Consider the following 26097-nt stretch of genomic DNA (forward strand, 5'->3'; position numbering starts at 1 on the left):
CTCTCGCAGCAATGGCATGAGGTTTGGCCTGTCAATACTGTAAAAGTACTTAATAGTAGCCTAGAAGAGACAGCCCACTGAATAAGTGGGGCAGCGTAGTTCCCTTTAATCTGACTATTTTCATTCCCAAAAACAGGAGCCTTTGTATCAACTAATAAAAATATGTAAAATCTGTACGTAGGTTAAAGTCCATTAGAGCTCAGATTTTTTATTTCCAAATCCAAAACACTTCTCTGTTATGGACCTTTTATCCTTTTGCACTTTGTGTATATCCCACACATGTTCACCTATTCTTTTATGCTACTGACGTGTAGTGCACCCCACATATTGGAGTGCACATATCTGTCATTCTACACAATTAATGGCATGTGGATGCACAGTTAAGAAAGATTTAATATGGAAAGATTGGTTAGTATTGTCAGATTTAATCTCCTTAACATTTTATCATAAATCTACGTTACCTACATTGAGTACCCCCTCATCAGTATAACTCTCGGACATTGGGCCATGAGTTAATCTCCTTTCTGTTCTGGTTGCAATATAGGCTAGGTGCGACCATATTACTGATAGTTGGCGATTATTTTTATTGGCTACACATCGACAACCCTGCTGTAAAATAGCCTGCAGAACCTGATCCTTATTCTAGATTGGTAGATATTTTTTGATAATCCTTATTCGCTTATTATAGTCTGCACTATGTTTGGTACTCAAAATTACTTCCTAATTAAAATTTTCCACAGTTTGTTTTCTATTATCATACAAATATTGACTTCTGGATTTTTCTGTCCGGATTTTCTTTAGCTGAATAAGGCTACTTTCACATCTGCGCTTTCCTTTCCGGTATTGAGATCCATCATAGGATCTAAATAGCAGGGGGAAAGCTTCCGTTTTGTCCCCATTTATTGTTAATAAGGACAAGACTGAAATGAACAGAATGGGGTGCACCAGAATGCATTCCGTTTCGTTGCGTTCCCATGCTGCATATAAAAAAAAAAAAAACGCTACAAGCAGAGTTTTTTGTGTGCATCAATGGATACTGACCAAGACAGATCCGGTTGTATTATCTCTAAATTGACCAAGATGTTCTTTCGTATCCGGGAAAACTGATCCAGCACCATTGAGTTGCATTATGTTTCATGCCGGATCCCTTTTTCCGGACACGAAAGAAAACTGATCCGGCGTCCGCTGACTTACAATGGTTTTAGTGCCTGATCTTGGTCCTTTTAGAGATAATACAACCGGATTTGTTCTGACAAATTCGCCCCTTGGTAAATTTCTCGTCACATGTATAGGGTGACAACTACATACATGTATGGAACAGGGAATTGCCAGTAATAGGCTTCACATAGCTAGTTTTTATTTTATTTGTCGACACATTATTATATACATGTAGATATAAGATTAGATATAACACAAACTCTGATACCTTTGATGACGCTCCCCCTCCAAATGAGAACGTTGTCAGTGTACAGTCAGGTCCATAAATATTGGGACATCGACACAATTCTAAAATTTTTGGCTCTATATGCCACCACAATGGATTTGAAATGAAACAAACACGATGTGCTTTAAAGGGCTTCTGTCACCCCACTAAACCATTTTTTTTGGGGGGGGGGGGGGGGGTTTACTTATAATCCCTATAGTGCGATTTCTGCATACATAAGCAGTAGAATTTGTTAAAAACGTAATTTTAAAATATGCAAATTACCTTGCTACCAGCAAGTAGGGCGGCTACTTGCTGGTAGCAGCCGCATCCTCCGATCCTAAAGACACCCCCTTCGGATGTTCATTGACAGGGCCAGGGAACGGGATCGTTCTCTGCTGGCCCTGTTTGAATTCAAAATAGCGCGCCTGCGCCGTACTTGTCTTCAATTGAGCCTCTCAGTGCGCCTGCGCCGATTGAAGACGGGTACAGCGCAGGCACGATATTTTGAATTCAAACAGGGCCAGCAGAGAACGATCCCGTTCCCTGGCCCTGTCGATCAACATGCGGAGGGGGCGTCTTTAGGATCGGAGGTAATTTGCATATTTTAAAATTACGTTTTTAACAAATTCGACTGGACCGAAATGATTATTTAGCTTATATATGCAGAAATCGCACTATATGGATTATAAGTAAACAAAAGAAAAAATGGTTTAGTGGGGTGACAGAAGCCCTTTAACTGCAGACTGTCAGCTTTAATTTGAGGGTATTTACATCCAAATCAGGTGAACGGTGTAGGAATTACAACAGTTTGCATATGTGCCTCCCACTTGTTAAGGGACCAAAAGTAATGGGACAGAATAATAATCATAAATCTAACTTTTTCTATTTTTGAATACTTGGTTGCAAATCCTTTGCAGTCAATTACAGTCTGAAGTCTGGAATTTCATTCCTGGTGATGCTCTGCCAGGCCTCTACTGCAACTGTCTTCAGTTCCTGCTTGTTCTTGGGGCATTTTCCCTTCAGTTTTGTCTTCAGCAAGTGAAATGCATGCTCAGTCGGATTCAGGTCAGGTGATTGACTTTGCCATTGCATAAAATTCCACTTCTTTTCCTTAAAAAAACTCTTTGGTTGCTTTTGCAGTATGCTTTGGGTCAATGTCCATCGGCACTGTGAAGTGATGTCCAATGAATTCTGAAAAATTTGGCTGAATATGAGCAGATAATATTGCCCGAAACACTTCAGAATTCATCCTGCTGCTTTTGTCAGCAGTCACATCATCAATAAATACAAGAGAACCAGTTCCATTGGCAGTCATAGATGCCCATGCCATGACACTACCACCACCATGCTTCACTGATGACGTGGTATGCTTAGGATCATGAGCAGTTCCTTTCCTTCTCCATACTCTTCTCATCCCATCACTCTGGTACAAGTTGATCTTGGTCTCATCTGTCCATAGGATGTTGTTCCAGAACTTTGAAGGCTTTTTTAGATGTTGTTTGGCAATCTCTAATCTGGCCTTCCTGTTTTTGAGGCTCACCAATGGTTTACATCTTGTGGTGAACCCTCTGTATTCACTCTGTTGAAGTCTACTCTTGATTGTTGACATTGACACACATACACCTACCTCCTGGAGAGTGTTCTTGATCTGGCCAACTGTTGTGAAGGGTGTTTTCTTCACCAGGGAAAGATTTCTTCGGTCATCTACCACAGTTGTTTTCCGTGGTCTTCCGGGTCTTTTGGTGTTGCTAAGCTAAATGGTGCGTTCCTTCTTTTTAAGAATGTTCCAAACAGTTGCTTTGGCCACGCCTAATGTTTTTGCTATCTCTCTGATGGGTTTGTTTTGTTTTTTCGGCCTAATGATGGCTTGCTTCACTGATAGTGACAGCTCTTTGGATCGCATCTTAAAAGTTGACAGCAACAGATTCCAAATGCAAATGGCACACTTGAAATTAACTCTGGACCTTTTATCTGCTCATTGTAATTGGGATAATGAGGGAATAACACACACCCGGCCATGGAACAGCTGAGAAGCCAATTGTCCCATTACTTTTGGTCCCTTAACAAGTAGGAGGCACATATGCAAACTGTTGTAATTCCTAAACCGTTCACCTGATTTGGTTGTAAATACTCTCAAATTAAAGCTGACAGAAATGTTAGAATTTTGTTGATGGACCAATATTTATGGACCTGACCACCCACGTACATTTCCCCTCACACAACAGGTTCTCCACCGCCCTCAAGACCTCTTGGCTATCCTACAGACAGCCTGGTGCCCTTGTGACCAGGGACTGGAGCTGGGACTCCAGTCACTGGCACAGGCATTCCGTGACAGAACATATACCAGATGTTATTGGTCTCAATTTTCTATGCAATGGATCAGTGAAAAACAGACAACACATGGATAGCCTCACTCTCTCTAATGCTCTCTCTATCACTCTGTCTCTATCTCTGCCTATCTCTCTATCTATCTAGACACAGGACACAGACTTTACGCTGTCTTGAATAAACTATAGTATATATATCAATCTGCTCTAGAACATGCTGCCTGTAGATTGCACTGCATTTTCATGGTGACAGATTCCCTTTAATAATGAACATGTTTTACCCTGTGTTAAAAATAAATTATCTTTACTAGAATTTATGATATCATTAGTTTGCATACATCATTTGTTATCACAGTATTTCTGTAAGTTGTACTCTTTAATTTTTCTTTTTATTCATTGTTTTAAGGTTCCCCTCTTTGATCAGTGGGATGACATTTCAGAGGGTATCAAGGTGGAAAGCTTAAATACAGATGCTGTGCTTCCCAGTCGTGTTTATTGGATTTCATCTATTGTAAGGATAGCAGGTATTGTATCCAATAATCGTGTGTGTGTGTATATATATATATATATATATATATATATATATATATATTATTATTTTTTACTTTCTATATAGTTAGCTAGTTTCTCAGTAATACACTGACATTTTATTGTCAGATTGAATAGTTTAGGAAAAGATTCATATTTCTATAATGTGATTTTAGAAACGATTTTCTATAAAGGTTCCATTGCTTTTTACATCAAGAATAACATAGTCTGCTGGGCTATTCTTGCCATCAAAATTACATCAAACATGATGGGCACCATTCTAAGTCATTGGAGTACATTAGTATTTGTTGGGATCTGTTTGGATCTGTCATGGCGCTGTTATGAACATAGTCCATGATGCTAGTGGGAATACAGACTGTTTGTGACCATTACTGGAAAGAACGTAAAGGTACGGCCTCACATTCAGGTTTTCTTAATGCAGTTTTTTAAGCCAAGACTAGAATTGGATTCAGAAAAGAGAAGAAGCAACTGTATTTAATACTTTCACTCCTTTTATTATCCAAACCTGAATATGTGGCGGCACTTAATGCAACCCAGGTGTTGCTTGGAATGTGAAAATGGAGAAAAGGATATTAGAATAATTCTGACTCCTGGCTTATATTGTAGAGTTAATTGATTTGATAATGACTGGCGCTCACGGGGTGATGTTGCATCTACTGCACACAATAAGCCATTTTCAGATGCGTGTTCGAAAAAAGCTTTTTGTGAGACTGAGCAAGGCCAAGCCAATATATGGAGGAGCTGTTAGGGAGTCGGGAGAGATAGTTGATCATTCGGCCAACAGCTATTGAATGTGTGTGGCCGTTCTAACACTTTAGTCATGCCTCCAAACTTTGCAAAACCCATTACCGCCTCGGTTGCTCATTCACTGAAGAAACATCTTTGCACCTGTTTTGGGAGTGCCCCTTTGCATAGAGACAAATTGTTGCCCATAGCAACCAACCACAGTGCAGCTTTTATTTTTGCCCATATCAACTGATCACAGTACGATTTTTATTTTACTATAGTAGACCTATGTTTACAAACCTGTGGCTCTCTATTTCAAAACTACAACTCCCATCACGCACTGATGGCTGCAACTTGTCAGGACATTATGGTAATTGTAGTTTTGCAACAGCTGGAGAGTCAAAGGTTGGTAAACCTAGGTCTACCGTATTGTAAGAAGTGATGTCTTTTAGACAGCACTTACAGGGAGTTGAGAGGCAATCTAAAATGCAGGGGAGATGAGATGCAGAGTGAGAAGCAGTGTCTCAGCAGCTGCAATTACATTAGTGGATACAATTCATGCTGCATCATTGGCTGATTTGGGCAAGAAACAGTTTGTATTTTAGACAGCACATGCAGGGAGATTACCACTCGGAATCAAATTGAGAAGCGCTGTAGTAAAATTTAAAGGTTTGCTGTGATTGGTTGCTAAAAACAATATGGGACACATTTATTAAGACTGATACCAGTCTTAATAAACCCCTACGCCTGCGGTGGCCTGCCTCTTCATAACTTCGGAGGATCCTATGCCAGTTCTAAATGTAAGATAGCTTCCGATCTGTCTTACATTTAGAACTTTTTCTATGCCTGAAACAGGCATAGAAAATAGTAAATGAGACGGGCCTACTGGCCCATCCCCTTCCCCTCCCACGCCTCATCCACAATTGTAGACCTGGCGTAAGCAGGGTGAAGTCGCAGATTGTGGTGCAACTAGCTGTTGTGCCTGAAATACGCCTAATTTAAGCATATTTCAGATTGATAAATGACCCCCTATGTCAGGGATCAGCAACCTTCGGCACTGTTGTAAAAACTACAACTCCCAGCATGATTTTTTCACTTATGTGGGAGTTCAGAGAACAGCCAAGCAACACCTGGAGTGCTGGAGGTTGCTGATCCCTTCCCTTTTAGACAGCACATTCAGGGAGATTTGATGCAGTGAGAATCAGGGCTGCAGCAGTTACAGTTACATTAGTGTATACATTTTAACCCCTTTGCTAGCTGCACTGTGTATATATGGCGCTGGAGTGATGGGCAAACGTGGTGCCCGCTCACACGTTTGAAATAGCAGAGAACCGTGGCTAATGACCCCGACCAGCAAAAAAAAAACATTTAAAAAAAGTTACAAATATAAAAAAATTAAGGGCCGGGCACTGCTGAGGTCACTTTTTAAGGGGCGGGTACTGTGTTACGTCACTGTTAAAGGGACAGGCACTGTGGAGATCACTGTTAAAGTGGCTGGCACTTTCAAGGTCACTGTTAAAGGTGCGGGCACTGTGGAGGTCACTGAGCAGACTAGATGGGCCAAATGGTTCTTATCTGCCGACATATTCTATGTTTCTACTATTAAAGGGGCTGGCACTGTGGAGGTCACTGTTAAAGGGGCAAGGCGCTGTGGAGGTCTCTGTTAAAGGGGCGGACACTGAAGGTCACTGTTAAGTGGGCAGGTGCAACTGCTGTGGAAGTCACTGTTAAGGCAGCAGGGTACTGTGGAGGTCACTGTTAAGGGGCGAGCACTGTGAAATTCAAAGTTAAGAGGATGGGCTGCTGTAGAGGTACCATTTTAAAGTGACTGGGCACTATGGGTGGGGGACTGTGGAGTTTACTGTTAAAGGGGTGGGGAGCTGTGGAGGTCACTGTTATGGGGGATACTTTCGATATTTTTTTGCGACACGGACAAGCACAAATAAAATAGATGAAATATACCGGTGCAAAGCCAAGTCCTTCTGCTAGTCCTTTATAAACGAAAAATAGTTCGAGGTAATCTCTAGGTTTGGGTCTATGTTATTTGTACATTTTCTGTTGCATAAACTTTTTTTTACAGTTCTTATCTATATAAATCCTGTTTAACAACAAAAAAACTAAAACAAAACTTTGTGTTTTTTCATATCCAAACAGGTTATAAGGCTTTGCTGCAATATGAAGGTTTTGAAGATGATTCCTCGCATAACTACTGGTGCAATCTAGGAACTATGGACATTCATCCTATAGGATGGTGTGCTATCAATAGGAAAATCTTGGTGCCTCCCCAGAGTAAGAATTATTTTTTTCTTGTCTATATTTTATTAGAACATTATACTTTTTCCCACAGAATGGCACAGTGGCTCAGTGTTATGCACTGGTGCCTTGCAGCGCTGGGGTCCTAGGTTCCAAACCGACCAAGGACAACATCTGCATGGAGTTTGTATGTTCTCCCTGTGTTTGCGTGGGTTTCTTCCGGGTACTCCGGTTTCCTCCCACACTCCAAAGACATTCTTAGATTGTGAGCCCCATTGAGGACAGCTTGATGCTAATGTCTGTAAAGCTCTGTGGAATATAGTAGCGCTATACAAGTGTATAAAATAAATAATGGTGATCACACAAACATAGAGAAGCTGTGCCTGTGTGATCATTAGTGAAGCCTGGTGGTGGCTAATTTATAAATCTGATATTCCCACTATTTAACACCTTGGTTTTCATGGTTAATAGTAACCGTGTTCACACTGGAAAATAATTCCATAGAAATTGGTTTTAGAATGCAAATGCATAAAAAGGTACACAGACATGTATGGCATTGTTGCATTCTAGCAATCTAACATATTAGTGGACATATGGTGAACATTGTGAAAGATAGAACTTTGGACCACCAAAAAATGAAAGGTTGGAACCATTGCAACAACTTATCCCCTATTCATAGGATAGTGGATAAGAGTGTGATCGTCAGGGGTCCAATCCACTAATCACAAGAACAAGAGCCTTGTGTTTAACTGTTTGAATGGAACAGCAGACACACAAGTGTGTTGACGCTTTGTTCACGTCTATGGGACTGACCGAGATAGCCAAATAGATGTGCTTGGCTATGTTGGGAAGCCCAGTAGAGTTGAAGAGAGTTTGCTGCTCCATTCAAGCAAGGGAACACAGGCCCCTTTTCAAGTGATTGGCATGGGCTCCAGCAGTTGGACTGCTGACAATCAGACACTTATCTCATATTATGGGTATGAGATAAGTTTTAAAGGGAACCTGTCACCAGGATTTTGTGTATAGAGCTGAGGACATGGGTTGCTAGATGGCCGCCAGCACATCCGCAATACCCAGTCCCCATAGCTCTCTGTGCTTTTATTGTGTAAAAAAAACGATTTGATACATATGCAAATTTTTCACAGCAGCCAAAGGTTGCTGATCCCTGTACTAGAGCATCTCAGCTATGTACAGAAAAAAGGGCTCCATATTTTTAATAAAGACAAATTGAAAAAAAAAAAAGATTTTTAGCTCAAATTGAGTACAATGCCATAATAACAAAATGCCCCCAAAAGTGTACATAGCCTTTAAAAACTATTTTAAAATGATATATATCCTCTACCAAACAACAGTTTGAATGTGCACATTCATAGTAAAAAAAGACTACCATTTACACTCTGTGTCCGGTGAATAGGTATTTCCTTCTCTAGTCAGCTCCCCAGCGGTCTCCTATATCCATGAGCTGCCCACTTGATACCAGTAAAGTGGTCTTCATACAGATCTCATACATCAGGTGAAGACATATAGGGAATATACTTACCTGGCTCCCCGCTCCCTGCGCCGATCCTGGTCCCTGCACCGGTGCTGCTTCTCTCTGTACATGTATGAAAACATCCAGTGTCGGGGGAGCAGCCAATGACAGACGGGGACAAGCCTCCCTAGCAACACCCGTATGAGGAGATATTCTTCTCATGATATTCACCCTTTTTAGACTGCTTTCACAGGATTAAAGTGTGTATTTATTATGCTCGCAGAGATTAAAAAGATTGCGCTTATCACAATTAAACCGTGGTATGTTGGCTCCATATTGGAGCGCTCCATTCGAATACCAACCTGAAATCGTCTCAAGGAGCGATAACATTGAACTCACTAACGGACAAATCCCGCGAGACAACCATCACGTGGTACGGAAGTCTCGAGCGTGGACGCCAAACGGTGAGAGAGGACGGCTGCATAGTGCGGAGAGTGGCGATCAGAGAGCGGAATCTCCCATCCAGGAGGGTAAGAAAAACGGCTATACCGTATCACCCCACTCCCCATCCGCAGCTTTATAACAATAGTGTTGTGTGCTAACGTGCATCAGAATCACACACTCTCCTCTTGGAATAAGTACACGACCACTGTACTCTTTCACATCTGCGTTATAGTCTTCCGGCATAGAGTTCCGTCGTCGGGGCTCTATGCCGGAAGAATACTGATCAGGATTTTCCTAATGCATTCTGAATGGACAGTCCGTCCTTCAGGATGCATCAGGATGTCTTCCGTTCCGGAACGGAACGTTTTTTGGCCGCAGCAAATAGCGCAGCATGCTGCGCTTTTTGCTCCGGCCAAAAATCCGTAACACTTGCCGCAAGCCCGGATCCGGTATGAATGCCCATTGAAAGGCATTGATCCGGATCCGGCCTTAAGCTAAACGTCGTTTCGGCGCATTGCCGGATGCGACGTTTAGCTTTTTCTGAATGGTTACCATGGCTGCCGGGACGCTAAAGTCCTGGCAGCCATGGTAAAGTGCAGTGGGGAGCGGGGAGCAGCATACTTACCATCCGTGCGGCTCCCGGGGCGCTCCAGAGTGACGTCAGGGCGCCCCAAGCGCATGGATCACGTGATCGCATGGACACGTCATCCCCCGCTCCCCACTACTACTATGGCAACCAGGACTTTAATAGCGTCCTGGGTGCCATAGTAACACTGAAAGCATTTTGAAGACGGATCCGTCTTCAAATGCTTTCAGTACACTTGCGTTTTCCCGGATCCGGCGTGTAATTCCGGCAAGTGGAGTACACGCCGGATCCGGACAACGCAAGTGTGAAAGAGGCCTAACTTAGGACTATTGACTGTCCCTAGTGGTGAATATACTCCAAGGAATTTTAACATATGTGATTGTATTTTATTGTGTTTTTTGAATCACATGTTGGTTCTTATACAGTGTCTTAATAAATTGTGTTTTCGATTGAACCACATATTTGAGTGCCAGCCTTCCACTTTTTTTATTCTACTATTTATTTTACTAATTGGGTGATCAGTTTTTAGGCTAGAGCACCAGTTCCTGCTTGGAGAGGTGGTGAGCTATCCACTATTGTGTTACTCTATATATTATACTCGCAGAGATTAAAAAGATTGCGCTTATCACAATTAACCCGTGGTATGTTGGAACCACTTTGCCTAGGTTTTCACATATTGTGGGTCAGTTGGTTCCAGTGTACCATGTGATTATGGTAAATTTCCTCAACATTATAGTTGCAATGCCAAGAAGGACCAGCCGTAAGGTTATGCAAATCGAGGGAGCAGCAGGTGTCACTTATCATCTGCAGATGATTACATTTTCAAGCATCTTCAGTTGTGGCTTGTGGGAGGGCATAAATGCAGATTCAAAGCAAAGTTGTTAGCCACATGAAACCTCAAAAATTGGATCAAGTCCTGTGGAATGATTGTGCGATGCCCTCTGTTCATAGACGTGCCAGTTATTGACGCTTGTTGCAAACTGAGAGGCAAAGAATCCTTGATCTGAGAGACCTTGGTTTATCACTTCGGCAGATCACTATGGGGAAGATTTGTCAAACTGGTGTAAAGTAGAACTGGCTTAGTTGGCCATAGCAAACAATCAGATTTCACCTTTCATTTTTCACAGCTCCTTTGAAAAATGAAAGGCGGAATCTGGTTGGTTGCTTTGGCCAACTAAGCTAGTTCTACTTTACACCAGTTTGATAAATATCTCCCTATATGCCTAGGCTGAGACGTCAGCAATGCTCAACATTGCATGTCCTGGTGGTTGGGAGAACAGTGACGAACTGGAATTACAGCAAGAGGTGCACATAGGCGAATCTCTGCATGGACGGATCGTCTGACTAAAAGAATGGCGCATAGTGATCCATCCTGTATTGCAAGTGAAATTGGATGTACTGCAAGTGAAATTTGCCACCCTAGGCATCCCAAGCCTAGGGTGGCAAACAGTGTTTGCTACAGCTACAAGTGTTCTATTTACCTCATACAATCGTTCTCAAAGGTTATCATGGTGCACAGAAAGACTTCAATGGAGGGTCAATTGGAGGTCTATCCTCTTCAGCAATGAGGCCCACCTTCTCCGATGCAATCATAGCCAGAGATTGGTCTGGAGACAACTTGGGCAACACCATGAAGAGACCTTAAGGGAATGTACGATAGTCAGACTCCTCTAGTCTTCAATTCAAATACACTAACAGTGAATTGGTTTTGGAACTGGTGGTACGGCCGTTTCTCTAGAATGTGTCCCAGGAGCTGGTTTTCAAAAGGAAAATGCCAGGTCGCATGTTGCTCTTGCTACTCTGAGCAGTCTACATGGCCTAAGCTTGCTACCATGGCCTGCAGCATTTCTGGACTTGAAATGCAAAGCAAGATGAGAATACCCCTTTAATTCTTTTAGGAAAATTTGTTTATGTATTACTATATTCTGTGAGCCTTAAAGGGGTTTTCTCATCATAGACAATGGGGGCATATTTCTAAGATATGCCCCCATTGTCTTATAGGTGCTGGTCCCACCACTGGGACCCGCACCTATATAGAGAACTGTGCCCCGCAAAGTGGTGGCTAGAGGATTCCGGTCCGGCCACCACCAAGCCGGCTCCCCATAGAAGTGAATGGGAGCATACCGCTCAAGTGAATGGCGACGGCTACGCATGCGCTGTGCGCCCTCCTTCACTTGCGGGGCTCCGTTCTCGATATAGGTGCCGGTACCAGCGGTGGGACCCGCACATATAAGACAATGGGGGCATATCCTACCGATACGCCCCCATTGTCCATGATGAGACAACCCCTTTAAAAAGGGGCTGTCTCACTTCAGCAAATGGCCTTTATCATGGTGAGAAAGTTAACACAAGGCACTTAATGAATTGTGATGTCCATATTGCCTTCTTTGCTGGCTTGCGGCACATTTTACTTTATCACTTTCCATTACATTTTTTAGGAGACTGCGTGAACAAAAATTGCATTTTTGTCGTTTTTTCACAGCACTCGCTGGGCAGTGTATTTTTCACTCTATAAGTTGTGTTTGTCTATGAGACGCACCTAGTTTTTACAGGAGGAAAATAAGAATTTTTTTTTTAATCAGACCTCAGCTTAGAGCCCCAATGTTAATCAGACTGCAGATATGACCTCCAACGTTAATTTATACTCAGCTTGGACCCCCCAATCAGACCTTAGATCAACCCGTCATGGTTAGGTAGACCCCCAATGTTATTCAGACCTTAAATATCAGACAAAAAATAAATAAATCAACTCACCTATGCTTCTCCAGAACCCACCACCACTGCTGTTGATGGAGTTGTGTGAGGGTTTTTATTTTCATTATTTATTCCTTTATTAGCAACTAGCTTAAGGACCCGGCTTCACTCGGGTATATTTAATCTATTTCATTTAATGTTTGTGTGTGTCGTTAAAAGATATCAACAGTATCCACTATAGCAGTGACATCTACAGCACCCTGCCGCCAAAACAGTGACTTCCACAGCCTCCCACCCCTTAAAACTGCCCCCCCCACAGTGCCCCGTCCCTTTAAAATTGGACCTCCACAGCAGCCCACCCCCTTACCTTTGACCTTTACAGCAGCCTTCCCCTTTAACAGTGACTTTCACAGCATACCACCCCCTTGACAGTGACCTCCACAGGGGCCCGCCCCCTTAACAGTGGCCTTTAATGGATTGTGGGCGTGTCCTTTTGAACAGCTCACTCTTAGGCCCCTTTCACATGGGCGAGTTTTCCGTGCGGGTGCAATGCGCGAGTTGAACACATTGCACCCTCACTGAATCCTGACCCATTCATTTCTATGGGGCTGTGCACATGAGCGTTGTTTTTCACGCATCACTTCTGCCTTGCGTGATAATCGCAGCAGGGTCTATATTCTGCGTTTTTCACGCAACGCAGCCCCCATAGAAGTGAATGGGGCTGCGTGAAAAACGCATTGCATCCGGATGTACTGAGTTGCGTTGCGTTTTTCACGCAAGTAACTTAGCAACACTCATGGGATTTGAAGACAGGAAGTAGGCGTTTCTCTGTGTCTGTTTTGAGCCTGAACAAAAGTGAGAAAGTTAGCAGCATCAACTTTTCAACCCTTGCGGAGCCCAAAACTGAGAAAAATGCCCAAAACACCACACGTCATGGACGTTTGAAAGCTCATTGTCCTGGTGCAGGACAGGCTCTGCATCTGGGATCTTCGGTATGGGGAGTACCAGGAGTAAAAAGGACGCCACCTGGGTAGAGGTTACCCAGGATCTTTTTGCCCCAATCTGGGAAAAGACGAAAGGCCAAAGTCGAAAGAATTTAAGTAAGTACACAATGTATACATGTTTGAGCCTTTCGGTACTCCCTAGTATATAGTCGTAGTTATACGTTAGTGTCCCTAGTATATAGTCGTAGTTATACTTTAGTGTTCCTAGTATATAGTCGTAGTTATACGTTATTGTTCCTAGTATCAGGGCTCCAGATGGCGACCAAAATGGTCGCCAATGCGACTTAGAATTTACAAATGGCGACAAGACTTTTTAGTCTTGTCGCCAATTGCGACTATACCCGCTGCCGCAGCTCTGCCGATGTTCTTCTCAGCAGCGCAGTGGAGGAGTCTCACCCTCCCCCCCTGTGCTGCCGCTGGGACGGGAGGAGGAGGGGAGGGGCTGTGGCCACTGCGCCACCAATGAAGATAACTGACCTGTTAATACAAATACAGGAGGCGGGCGCCGGAATCAAAATTAACTTATGCTAATCGCAGCTCCCTGTCAGAGGTCACCCGCCTCCTGTATTTGTATTAACAGGTCAGTTATCTTCATTGGTGGCGCCCCCCCCCCCCCCAGTATAATAAACATTGGTGGCGCAGTGCGCCCCCCCCCCCCCCCTAATATAAGCGATGTCATGGATCTGCGTCCGTAAGTTCATTTTACTGAGACTGAAATGGTCATTGGAGTTGTATTTATGGTATGGACATCTAGGTTACAGCTGTAGCAGGGTAAACACACATGCTTTATGAGACGTGATGTTAACTAAATGCATTATGCAATATCTTTTCTAGGCATTTTACTTAAAGATAACATGATGATTATTGACAATCAAGTTAAAGAGTGTGTGTTATTCCTGCTACATCTGTACTTATGTTGTAATTTCACTACTTTATTTACATTATATGTTTTTTTATTTTATTAATTTTGTAGAACTGAGGACAACCTAGAGGATAAAGGTGAGGAGTCGGCCCCGCACCATTCAAGTGCATGTGAGGAGGACACGACATTAGCACAGCATGATAGTGGACCAGGACCAAGCACAGCACCATCAAGGCCTCCTGCAGCATCTGGTGCCCATTTCCCCACCTCCCCTCTGGCTCTACCCAGCAGGGCCAGACGACGGGCAATGCCTCCTGCCAACTCCAACATTAATATGCAAGTTCTAGAATATTTATTTAGAGCATGGCAGGAGGTTCATCATGACATGTTTGCCCGTAGTTTGGCCCATTTTATGCGTCAGCTACATCCAGATTGAGTTTTGAGAACGCAAACTGCTCTTGAAATCGTTCTGGAGGTAGCAAATCGCCCACAAGAGCCAACAGAAATGTATGATGCGCTCGAAAGCCTGCGCTGCCATGGGAACATGTTTATCCCCCACCACCCCCCAGTTAGCCCTCACAGGGCCCCCAACACTTTCCTCCCAAAAGGGATCAGTATGGGCCACCAATTGCGCCATATGTGCCTCAGTATCAGGGGAAACCTATCTATAGTCAGCAGGGCCCATCGTCCAGTCAACCAGGGCCTAGCCAATACTCTGGGCCCCCTCCCAACAACAATTTTCTGGACCTTCTTATCAGGCACCCTCGTCGCCATCAAGGCGTTATGTTAATTTATTATTTTTTGGTTTACTGAGTATTAAATTTTTAAAACCCAGAGTATATTTGAATATAGTGTGCAATAAAACACTTTTATTTTTCAAGTTTAAAATTGTTCACATTTGTGTTTATGTTGCAGCAGCGCACACAATACAATATAGATTTATGCTTTGTGTAAAACATCATTAGCCACAAAAGATCCATACATTTTAATTTTTTTAATCACAATCAGTAAACACACATTAATGTATTGGATTTTCAGGTCATAGATTAAAATGTTTAGAAAACATCATGCTTTATTACATACAGTACAGACCAAAAGTTTGGACACACCTTTTCATTCAAAGAGTTTTCTTTATTTTCATGACTATGAAAATTGTAGATTCACACTGAAGGCATCAAAACTATGAATTAACACATGTGGAATTATATACATAACAAAAAAGTGTGAAACAACTGAAAATATGTCATATTCTAGGTTCTTTAAAGTAGCCACCTTTTGCTTTGATTACTGCTTTGCACACTCTTGACACTCTTGGCATGTGTTAATTCATAGTTTTGATGCCTTCAGTGTGAAATCTACAATTTTCATAGTCATGAAAATAAAGAAAACTCTTTGAATGAGAAGGTGTGTCCAAACTTTTGGTCTGTACTGTATATATACATAACATGTTAGACATACCAAAATGTACTCAAAGTAACAATATAAACAGCTTTTCTCATGGATTTTATTCGCTATTACACATATACTCATACTCATATTTTGTTACTAATGAGAATGAGACCCACTTATACTTGACAAATTTAGAAAATTAAAAACATGCATTCCTTTGGTAAACAAATTTCTGATATATATAAATTACCGTATTTTTCGCTGTATAAGACACACCGGCGTATAAGACGCACCTAGGTTTTTGGGGAGGAAAATAGGAAAAAAAATATTTTTAACCAAAAGGTGTGCTGTGTGTTTGGAACTAATGGTGGTCTGTGGATGGCACTATTACTGGGGATCTGTGGATGACGGACACTGTTATGGGGGGATCTGTGGATGACGGACACTTATGGGGGGATCTGTGGATGACGGACACTGTTATGGGGGGATCTGTGGATGATGGACACTGTTATGGGGGAACTGTGGATGACGGACTCTGTTATGGGGGGGATCTGTGGCTTGCACTGTTACAGGGGGATCTGTGGCTTGCACTGTTACAGGGGGGGGGGGGGGGGATCTGTGGATGGCACTGTTATGCATGTGTCATCCACAGACCCTCCGAGCCCATAACTGTGCCATCCACAGATCCCCCGCCGCTCCAGTATACTAATATAATATGTCTTATTCAATTAATAGTTATTAAATATGCCTCTTTATTCCTAATAGTACCTTAAATCCTAAGCGCTTCAGTACAATGCCGGCAGGCCGGGCGGCCGGCGCGGCGCGTCACTCTCTGACGTCACTTGCCTGCGCCGCCTGCTTCATTCATAAAGTAGGTGGCGCAGGCACGTGACATCAGGGAGTTACGCTGCCGCCTGCCCGGCCTGCATACTACTGAAGCGCTTAGGATTTAAGGTACTATTAGGCATAAAGGGGCATATTTAATAACCATTAATTGAATATGACATATTATATTAGTATACTGGAGCGGCGGGGGCGGGGCTATAGTACAGTGACTGCACCGCCCCGCCGCTATTGCCGGCCCCAGCTCCTCCTCCCAGTCCCTCCCCGAGTCCCCGCTCGCTTTACATCACAGCTTGCGATGTAAAACTGACAGCATTCGCCGTATAACACATATTTTGCGCACACATTTTGGGGGGAGAAAAAGTGCGTCTTATACGGCGAAAAATACGGTAGGTATTGGTACATATTTCACATACTGTGTTGAATAAACTATGTGTACGCAAAATATGTAAGCTCGCAACCCACGTCAAGGGTCCTCATTATCTTGCGAGTCCCTAAACAAAAAAAGAAAAACTAAACTCAAACCATCCAGGTTAGGAAAATATACTGGCAAATAGGCCTGCACAATATATCGCCAAAGCAATCGCAATTAATCGCCATATCGCAATCGCCAATTGGCCGACCCAAAAATGCTGCAATTATATTACCATATTTTTCGCTTTATAAGACAAACTTCCCCCCCCCCCCCCCAAAATTGGGGGGAAAATGGCAGTGCGCCTTATAAAGCTATGGTTGACTTTTTACGTGGTTGACACGGATGTATCGCCGGCCGCTATGCCTTGAAAATCCAAGCAAATCGACCTCTAGCACAATTCCCTTAAAATATTGCATCGCATACCGTTATCGCAATTTTTAGGGCCCTAATCGCAATCGCACAAAATTCCCATATCGTGCAGCCCTACTGGCAAACACAATGTCCATGAATAGAGGACTACTGTTGAAAAGGAAAAGAACCGATAGGGGACATAAAATAATCTGAAAATAATTCCCGCACTCTCAGTCCAGCAGATCCAGATCGTCCGAGTAGTAAAGTGTCTCTTGCTGATGGTGTACTGTAGACTTGGGCGTCTTCATCAGGTGTGGCCTCATAGGTGCGTATGTAGTTATGCAGCACTACGCACGCCTTGATGACCACATTTACATTTTGTGGTGCCAGCTGTATTGCCGACTGGAAAACCCGCCATTTATTAGAAAAAAAACTGAATGTGCACTCCACAAAGCTTCTGGCTCTACTTAACAGATAATTAAGATTGCGCCTCTTGGCATCCAAACCGGGTCGAGGAAAAGGACGCATCAGGTGGCTAGAAAGGGCAAATCCCTCGTCCCCTACAACCAGATAAGGCGCTGGTGGCCCAGTAGAGCCAGGAAGGTTTGCTGGCTGTCGTACGTCCCTTTGGTTGGACTGAAGCCAGCGACCCATTCTGGAAGCCCTGAAGATGCGAGCATCTGCAGAACTTCCATAGTACCCAATATCTACAATCATAAACCTGTAGTTTGTGTCAGCCAAGGCCAACAAAACTACAGAGAAAAATTCCTTATAATTATAGTATTGGGACCCTGAGTTTGGTGGCTTCTTAACCCATATGTGCTTCCCGTCAAGGGCCACCAATACAATTTGGGAATTGAGCCCTCCCCTGGAAGCCATGGGCTACAGTATATCAAGCCACTGCTGCCTGGTTGGTTGTGGCAGCACTGAAGCCTTCAGTGTCAACCAAATGGCGGAACATGTAGCCCGTACCACGCCAGCAATTGTGGAGGTGCCCATTTGAAAATCTAAATGTAAAGACGAAAAAGAATTTCCAGTCGCCAGATATCTGAAAAGGAAAAAAAAATATATAATTATATTTATATTATAAACACTATTATAGCATATGTTTATAAATCAAGCACATTACTTGACATTATTTAATGGGAATGTGGCTGGTAAGTATAAATGAAACAAGTACATAGTGGTATATTTTAAAGCTATGCTTTATATTCTTAGATAAAACTAAATAAGGAATAGCATTTAGCTTCATAAAGTTCTAGACAATTAACATATACACACAGGTGAAGTGTCCTCATCATTACAGGCTGCATTTGAATTATTAACCCCTGCAGAACTGGGTTTAGAAGACATAGGCCATTGACCAAACAACTATTTATTTGAATACAGGGTGTCATTCAAGTATTAGTCAGAGAATATATAGTCTTACCTTAAAGTAATAATAAGACGTTCCTCTGGGGACACACTCCGCCGGATATTGGTGTCCTGGAAAGTTAACCACTTTCCGTCCGCCCATAGGATATAAACGTCCTATGGGTGGACCTCTATTTCTGAAAGCACGTTTTAAAACGTCCTTTCAGAAACAGCAGCTGCACGCTAATCGTGCAGCTGCTGATCGGGTTGCCCGCTGTCAGTGACAGCAGGGCAACCCAGAGATAAGGCAGGGACAGTTCCCAGGTGTCCCTGCCTTCCGGATCGCTGCAGACACAGCGCTGTCATGTGACCACCGGGACCGGAGAGTGCAGGAGCTGTGTGAGGTCTTTCAGAGACCTCGATCAGCCCTGCTCTGAGGCTGTACAGCGCAGAATCATGCTGTACAGCCTCTCTGGGGGGTGCATTTCTTCTGTAACTGGGGCTACTATGTCAGCCCCAGTTACAGGAGAAATCAACAGTGAAAAAATAAAGCAAATGTCCCCCAGAGGTCTTGTATGACCTTATGGGGGACGAAAAGTGTAAAAAAAAAAAAATAAAGGGTTGAAAAAATAAAATAAAAAAGGTTTCATATGTAAAAAAAAAAAAAAGTCCCCAAGTAAGGAATAAAAAAAAAATTTAAAATAGAAAAAATAAAATAAAATAGACATATTTGGTATTGCCGCGTCCGTAAAAACCAGCTCTATAAAAATATCACATGACCTAACCCCTCAGATGAACACCGTTAAAAAAAAAAAAACTGTGTCAAAACAAGCAATTTTTGTCATCTTGCATCACAAAAGGTGCAACACCAAGTGATCAAAATGCGTATGTCCCACAAAATGGTACCAATAAAACCGTCACCTCATCCCGCAAAAAATGAGCCCCTACATAAGAAAATCTCTCAAAAAAATAAAAAAAACTATAGCTCTCAGAACATGGACACATTAAAACATAATTTTTTTGTTTCAAAAATGCTATTATTGTGTAAAACTTTAATAAATGAGAAAAAGTATACATATTAGGTATCGCCACGTCCGTAACAATCTGCTCTATAAAAATGTCACTTGACTGAACCCCTCAGGTGAACGCTGTAAAAATAAATAAATAAATAGAAACTGTGCTAAAACAACCAATTTTTTGGTCACCATGCCCCATAAAGTGTTATTATGAATGATCAAAAAATCATATGTACCCTAAAATAGTACTAATAAAACTGACACCTTATCCCCTAGTTTCTGAAATGGGGTCACTTCTTGGGAGTTTCTACTGTAAGGGTGCATCAGGGGGCTTCAAATGGGACATGGCATCTAAAAACCATGTGGAGTTCCTTTTCTTCTGCGCCCTGCCGTGTGCCCATACAGCAGTTTATGAACACATGTGGGGTGTTTCTGTAAACCGCAGAATCTGGGTATTAAATATTGAGTTTTGTTTGGCTGTTAACCATCGATGTGTTAAAGAAAAAATTGGATTAAAATGGAAAATCTTCCAAAAAAGTGAAATTAAAAAATTTGATCTCCATTTTCCTTTAATTCTTGTGGAACGCATAAAGGGTTAACAAAGTTTGTAAAATCTGTTTTGAATACCTTGAGGGGTGTCGTTTCTACAATGGGGTCATTTATGGGGGTATCCACTATGTAGGCCCCACAAAGTGACTTCAGACCTGAACTGGTCCTTATAAAGTGGGTTTTGGCAATTTTCTTAAAAATTTGAAGAATTGCTTCTAAACTTCTAAGCCTTCTAACGTCCTAAAAAAATAAAATGACATTTCCAAAATGATGCCAACATAAAGTAGACATATGGGGAATGTTAAGTAATAAATATTTTATGAGGTATCACTTTCTGTTTTAAAAGCAGAGAAATTGAAATTTAGAAAATTGCGAATTTTTCAAATTTTTGGGTAAATTTGGGATTTTTTCATAAATAAAGGTGAAATATTTTGAAATTATCAAATTTATGACTATCATGAAGTACAATGTGTCACGAGAAAACAATCTATGAATGACTTGGATAAAAAAAGGCGTTCCAAAGTTATTACCACATAAAGTGAGATATGTCAGTTTTGCAAAATTAGGCCTGGTCAGGAAGGGGGCAAATGGCCCAGATGGGAAGTGGTTAATGAAGGCCTCAATTCCTCCAACAGCAGCTCAAACGTAGACACCGACATGCGGCAATAATTGAAGGACTTTGGCGGGAGCGCACGGAGCTCAGCGTACAAGCCAACAAAGAGACTTTTGCTGGCCCGCTGCGAAAGTATAGGATGCACCCACATACGCTTCCTCCGCGGCTCCTCAATCATTTCTGGCTGCTCCCCAAAACAACGGGATACCAGTGCAAAAAGACATGGTCAGTTGATGACAGGGTGAAAGTGGACATCCTGCAAAGGATAATCCAATAACAAACACACACACCAACCACACAAAAAAATGGAGCTGTCCAACAAAACACTGCATGTTGGGGGTATTTATATTGTGTTTGAAGCTACAGGTGAATGTAGTTGATGGATCTTTTTTTTTTTTTTCACACGCATGAAAAGCGCATGCCATCCACATGTCACATGCACGGGAAAAATGCAAGAACGCAACGCAATCGCATACTAAACTGACAGCACTCGCATGAAAAAATCGCACGCTTTTCACTGAACGCATCCGGACTAAATTAGTGACGCCCGTGTGAAAGAGGCCTTATGTTACTTTCACACTTGCGGCAGGACGGATCCGACAGGCTGTTCACCCTGTCGGATCTGTCCTTCCGCTATTTCGCTATTTCGGCTGAGGAGTGGGAGGGGACATGGCCTAACCAGATCAGGGGTGTGTCCTTTTGAATAGCTCACTCTAAGGGTCCATTCACAGGTCTGTAGAATGGGCCCGCATCCATTCCGCAATTATGCGGAACAGATGAGGACCCATTCATTCTCTATGGGGCCGGAAGAGATGCGGACAGCACACAGTGTGCTGTCCGCATCTGCATTTTTGGAGCGCGACCCTGATCTTTCGGTCTGCAGCTCTGGAAAAAAATAGAGCACGTCCTATTCTTGTTCGCAATTGCAGACAAGAACAGGCATTTCTATGGGGGTGCCGGCTGGGTGTCTTGCAGATCCGCAATGCACTATGGACATCTGAATAGAGCCTAAGTGTAGTGGAGCCTAAGTGAGTGTGAGCTGCAGGGAGAAAGTCACCCTCCCTCCCATCCCTGCAGCTGACAGAAGTTGATTTCTACCTTCATTTTTTCAATCCCAATCAGCTCAGGAGTGGGAGGGGCTTGGCCTACTAACTAGGTCAGGGGCGTGACTTAGCGGGCATGTGTGCGGGATTTTAAGTCTTTTGAGGGTGGACACATTGTGGCAGGGGGCTTGTCTGGGCGCCTATTTGCAAAAGTGATGCCCCTCTGGGCACCTTACTGGCTCATTTGCATATCAAATACACTGGATTTTCAGAGGATAAAAACATCTATTGCTGGAACAAAGGCACATCTTGAAATAAGTTACTAAGTGCTATTAGGCCATGGCTTTATTTCAATAGCAATTATCCTGGTGACAGATTTCCTTTAAAACTCACCTACAGCAGTGAAGATAAATGGCTGGGATGTTATGGAAACCTGGAGTAAAACTCTGTATGTGGAGACTGGGGGACCTGTGAGCTTCTGTTGGCTGATAAGGGTCATGTGACCAAGCTTCTATTGGCTAATGCATTTTTTGGGAATATCTCAGGAACGGTATGTCCTAGAGAGCTGAGATCTGTTCTGAAACCTTCCCGGACACCTGATGTACCTGTGTGCCAAATTTCATGATTGTAAATGCGACGGTGCGGATTTCTTTAGTGGACACACACACACTCAGCTTTATATATTATATTTGGGAATTTTTTTGCGCAGTTCACCAAGTGGTGTAATTAACATGTTAACATTATTCTGTGAGTTGATGTGATTATCTATGTACCAAATCTATGTCTATTTTTATATTTTATGTTTTTTTGTATAGTTTATGTTTTACTGTGCACTTAAGACAAAAATCCCTTTTTATATTCTGGAATCTAAAGCCTTTTAACCTTTTTACTTTTCTGTTGAAAGGACTAGGTTAGGGCTTTTTTTTTTTTTTTTTTTTAGACAACCTGTAGTTTTTAAAGAGCTTCTGTCACCCCACTAAACTATATTATTATTTTTTGTGTACTTATAATCCCTATACTGCAATTTATCCATACATAATGTAATTAATCACTTTGGTTCAGTAGATTCTGCTAACAACGTACTTTTATGATATGCTAATTACCTGTCTACCAGCAAGTAGGGCGGCATCCTCCTATCCTAAAGACGCCCCCTCCGCATGTTGATTGACAGGGCCAGCGAACGCGATTGTCCTCTGGCTGGCCTTGTCTGCTATCAAGATCTCGCGCCTGCACCGTAACGGTATTCAGTCGGCGCAGGCGCACTGAGAGGCGGCCGCTTGCTCGCTCAGCCGCTCCATCCTCAATGCGCCTGCGCCGATGACGTCATCAAGTACACCCGGAAGAGAAGACGCCGACATCGCTGGAAGACAGGGCCAGCCAGAGGACAATCGCGTTCGCTGGCCCTGTCAATCAACATGCGGAGGGGGCATCTTTAGGATAGGAGGATGCGGCTGCTACCAGCAGGTAGCCGTCCTACTTGCTGGTAGACAGGTAATTAGCATTTTATAAAAGTATGTTTTTAGCAGAATCTACTGAACCAAAATGATTAATTACATTATGCATGGATAAATTGCAGTATAGGGATTATAAGTACACAAAAAAAAAAAAAAAAAAAAAAACAGTTTAGTGGGGTGACAGAAGCCCTTTAATGGTACAATATCTCATTGGTGGGGGTTCTGTTATTGGCATCCTTGATGATCAGCATTGTATAGTGTTGGGATCAGCAACCTTCGGCACTCCAGCTGCTGTGAAACTACAACTCCCAGCATGCAAACTGCTCAGCTGTTCTCACAGCTCCAACAGAAGTGAATGGAGCATTCTGGGAGTTAGTTTCCGAACATCTGGAGTGCCGAAGATTGCTGATCCCTGGTATAGCGGCTGTGCTTGCTGTTCCAACAGCAGAAAATTGCCAGGAGTTAGACCCCACCAATCAGATACCGCTTTAAATAACATGATTAAGTTTATATGGATTGTTACAGACACCTTGATGCCAATTTTGTTGTTCCCCCCCCCCCCAAAATAACTCATGTTTTATTCTGAAGAGGTTCTCTGCTTTTCCTATATTAATGACCTATTCTCAAGAATCGGCAGGTCCCGACTGCCGGCATTAACTGTTTGAAGAGAACACAGCAGTCGTACAAGCTCTGTGTTCTCTTCACTGTTTACCATCTCACGGTCGACATTGCATTGGCAAGCAGGTGTAGTTACAGATTCTCCCTCCCATTGAAGCGAATAGGAAGAAGAATCTATACTCTATATAACATCTATATATTAGGGGAACCTGAATTTGCGATCCTGTGATTGCTTGCTCAGTACACTGCACTACATATTTCATTCAGTGTATTATATCTACTTTTTAGTACTTTAATGGCTTAATAGGCTTCTGTATTTGGCAGACATGGAGGGAATTTTTAGGGCTCCCTAAAGCTATCTGCACCACAGACTTCTGTTGTAAGGTGGGGGAGGGATGGCATGACAGAGGAATTTGCTATTGATCATGGCATTCAAGAGGTTAAATGGTGATGACCGGAGCTAGCTCGATTCCCAGCGTTGTATTGGGAGGCCAGCTTTATATTAGTCAGCTCCTGCTGCCGAAGGGGCGCACACATCTCTATGCCCTTGTCATGCCTGTGCCGTAAATGTATGTCGCAGTATAGGAACTTCTCACCCTGACATATAGACATATCAAGATGTTAAAGGGTATTCCATGATACAAAACCTGACTCCTATTGAAGTTATGTGGTACAAAGTATGAATCATCATTATATAATAATTAAAGGGGTTTTCCATAATATTTAGTTTTAAGCAAGTGTCTGCAGCCTGCCCCTAGAAATAAAAAAAAACATAATTACCTGCTTTATGCCGCTCCGGTTCTCTGCGCTGCCTTTGCTTTCTCAATCTTCCAGTCCCTACAGTATTTACATCTGGCAGGGCATGGACATGATCACATGCCCTGCCCCAAACAATGACTGGCTTCAGCGTTGATGTGGCCACAAGCAGCATGTCACATCTGAAGCCAGTCGTTGGCTGGAGTGGTGCATGTGACCATGTCCATCCACTGCCGGATGTAAACAGCACAGGGCCCGGACGATTGAGGCAAAATGGAGGACCAGAGCGGCGTAGAGCAGGTAAGTATGAATTATCTATTTCCTAGGCCTGGCTGCAGGCACTTGCTTACAAATCGATATTCCAAGGAAAAATCCCTTTAAATATTTACAGTAGTTTCCCCACATAATCAATCATTCATGTAGATGTATCAGGGCTTGTTCTTTTTTTGCGGGATCAGTTGTAAGTTTCAATGGCCCCCAAAAATTTCCCTGTTTACCTTGCAGCATAAATAATCTATTTCCTTTATTCTGGGGGTTGATACAGTTACAGCCCATGCTAACCATCAGATATAACTATACGCTCATTTGCAGGACTGCAACACAAAAAAGTGGATGTAGAATTACAGTATGTCCATTTTCAGGAAGGGGTACATTTTGCTTTTAGCAAATAAATGAACAAGAAAAAAAAGTGTACATACCTTCTTAGCTGCCTATACATATTAGCTGCCACACATTGCCGTGACCTGCAATAAAAGTTTTTTGCCAATGCTTTTGAACCCAAGTACCAGGTTTGTGCTGCAATTGCTTAAAATTATTATTGGTCTACTTATTGTGTTTGAAATCAATAGTGTCTTTCTGAAATAATATTTAATATATATTTTCATTATGTAGTTATCCAGGCACAATATGATAATTGGAAAGAATTCCTGATGAAACAGCTGGCTGGGTCTAGGACTATTCCAGCAGAGTTCCATGTTAAGGTAAGCACCGCTTCCATACAAAGAATATTAGCCATCAGCCTTAACTATTTGCTGCTCCCATGATACACAGCACTACACTATATGGAGAAATATCCAGTAGACTTGACCATCACATCTCTATGAGCTTGTTAGATATTCAATTTTAAAACCTAATATGGAGTTGGGTTCCCTTTGCTATAATAGCCTCCACTCTTCTGGCCTGGCCTTCTACAAAATTTTAGAGTGTGTCTGTGCAAATTTGTGCTTACAAGGGGCGAAACTACTTCTAGTGGCAGAGTGACCTAGGCGCTAAAGGATGTCTGTCATCCATTATGGCCCATGCCTTATTTTTGGCACGTGCCCTCTCCAGCGGGCACAATGTAGTGACATCATCAC

At 42.6% G+C, this 26097-nt stretch overlaps 1 protein-coding gene across 4 annotated transcripts in view; it reads left to right on the forward strand.

Annotated features, from left to right (window-relative positions):
• L3MBTL2 (L3MBTL histone methyl-lysine binding protein 2) overlaps positions 1-26097 on the forward strand; it is a 517603-nt gene that overhangs the window by 131680 nt on the left and 359826 nt on the right. For all 4 annotated transcript variants that reach the window (XM_044301290.1, XM_044301288.1, XM_044301291.1 and 1 more), the window contains exons 6-8: positions 4160-4277; positions 7183-7317; positions 25634-25722. In XM_044301290.1, coding sequence (XP_044157225.1) covers positions 4160-4277; positions 7183-7317; positions 25634-25722 — 342 coding nt within the window. The remainder of the gene's footprint in view (positions 1-4159; positions 4278-7182; positions 7318-25633; positions 25723-26097) is intronic.

This window comes from Bufo gargarizans, chromosome 7 (genome assembly GCF_014858855.1).
Source record: "Bufo gargarizans isolate SCDJY-AF-19 chromosome 7, ASM1485885v1, whole genome shotgun sequence".
Lineage (NCBI taxonomy): Eukaryota > Metazoa > Chordata > Amphibia > Anura > Bufonidae > Bufo > Bufo gargarizans.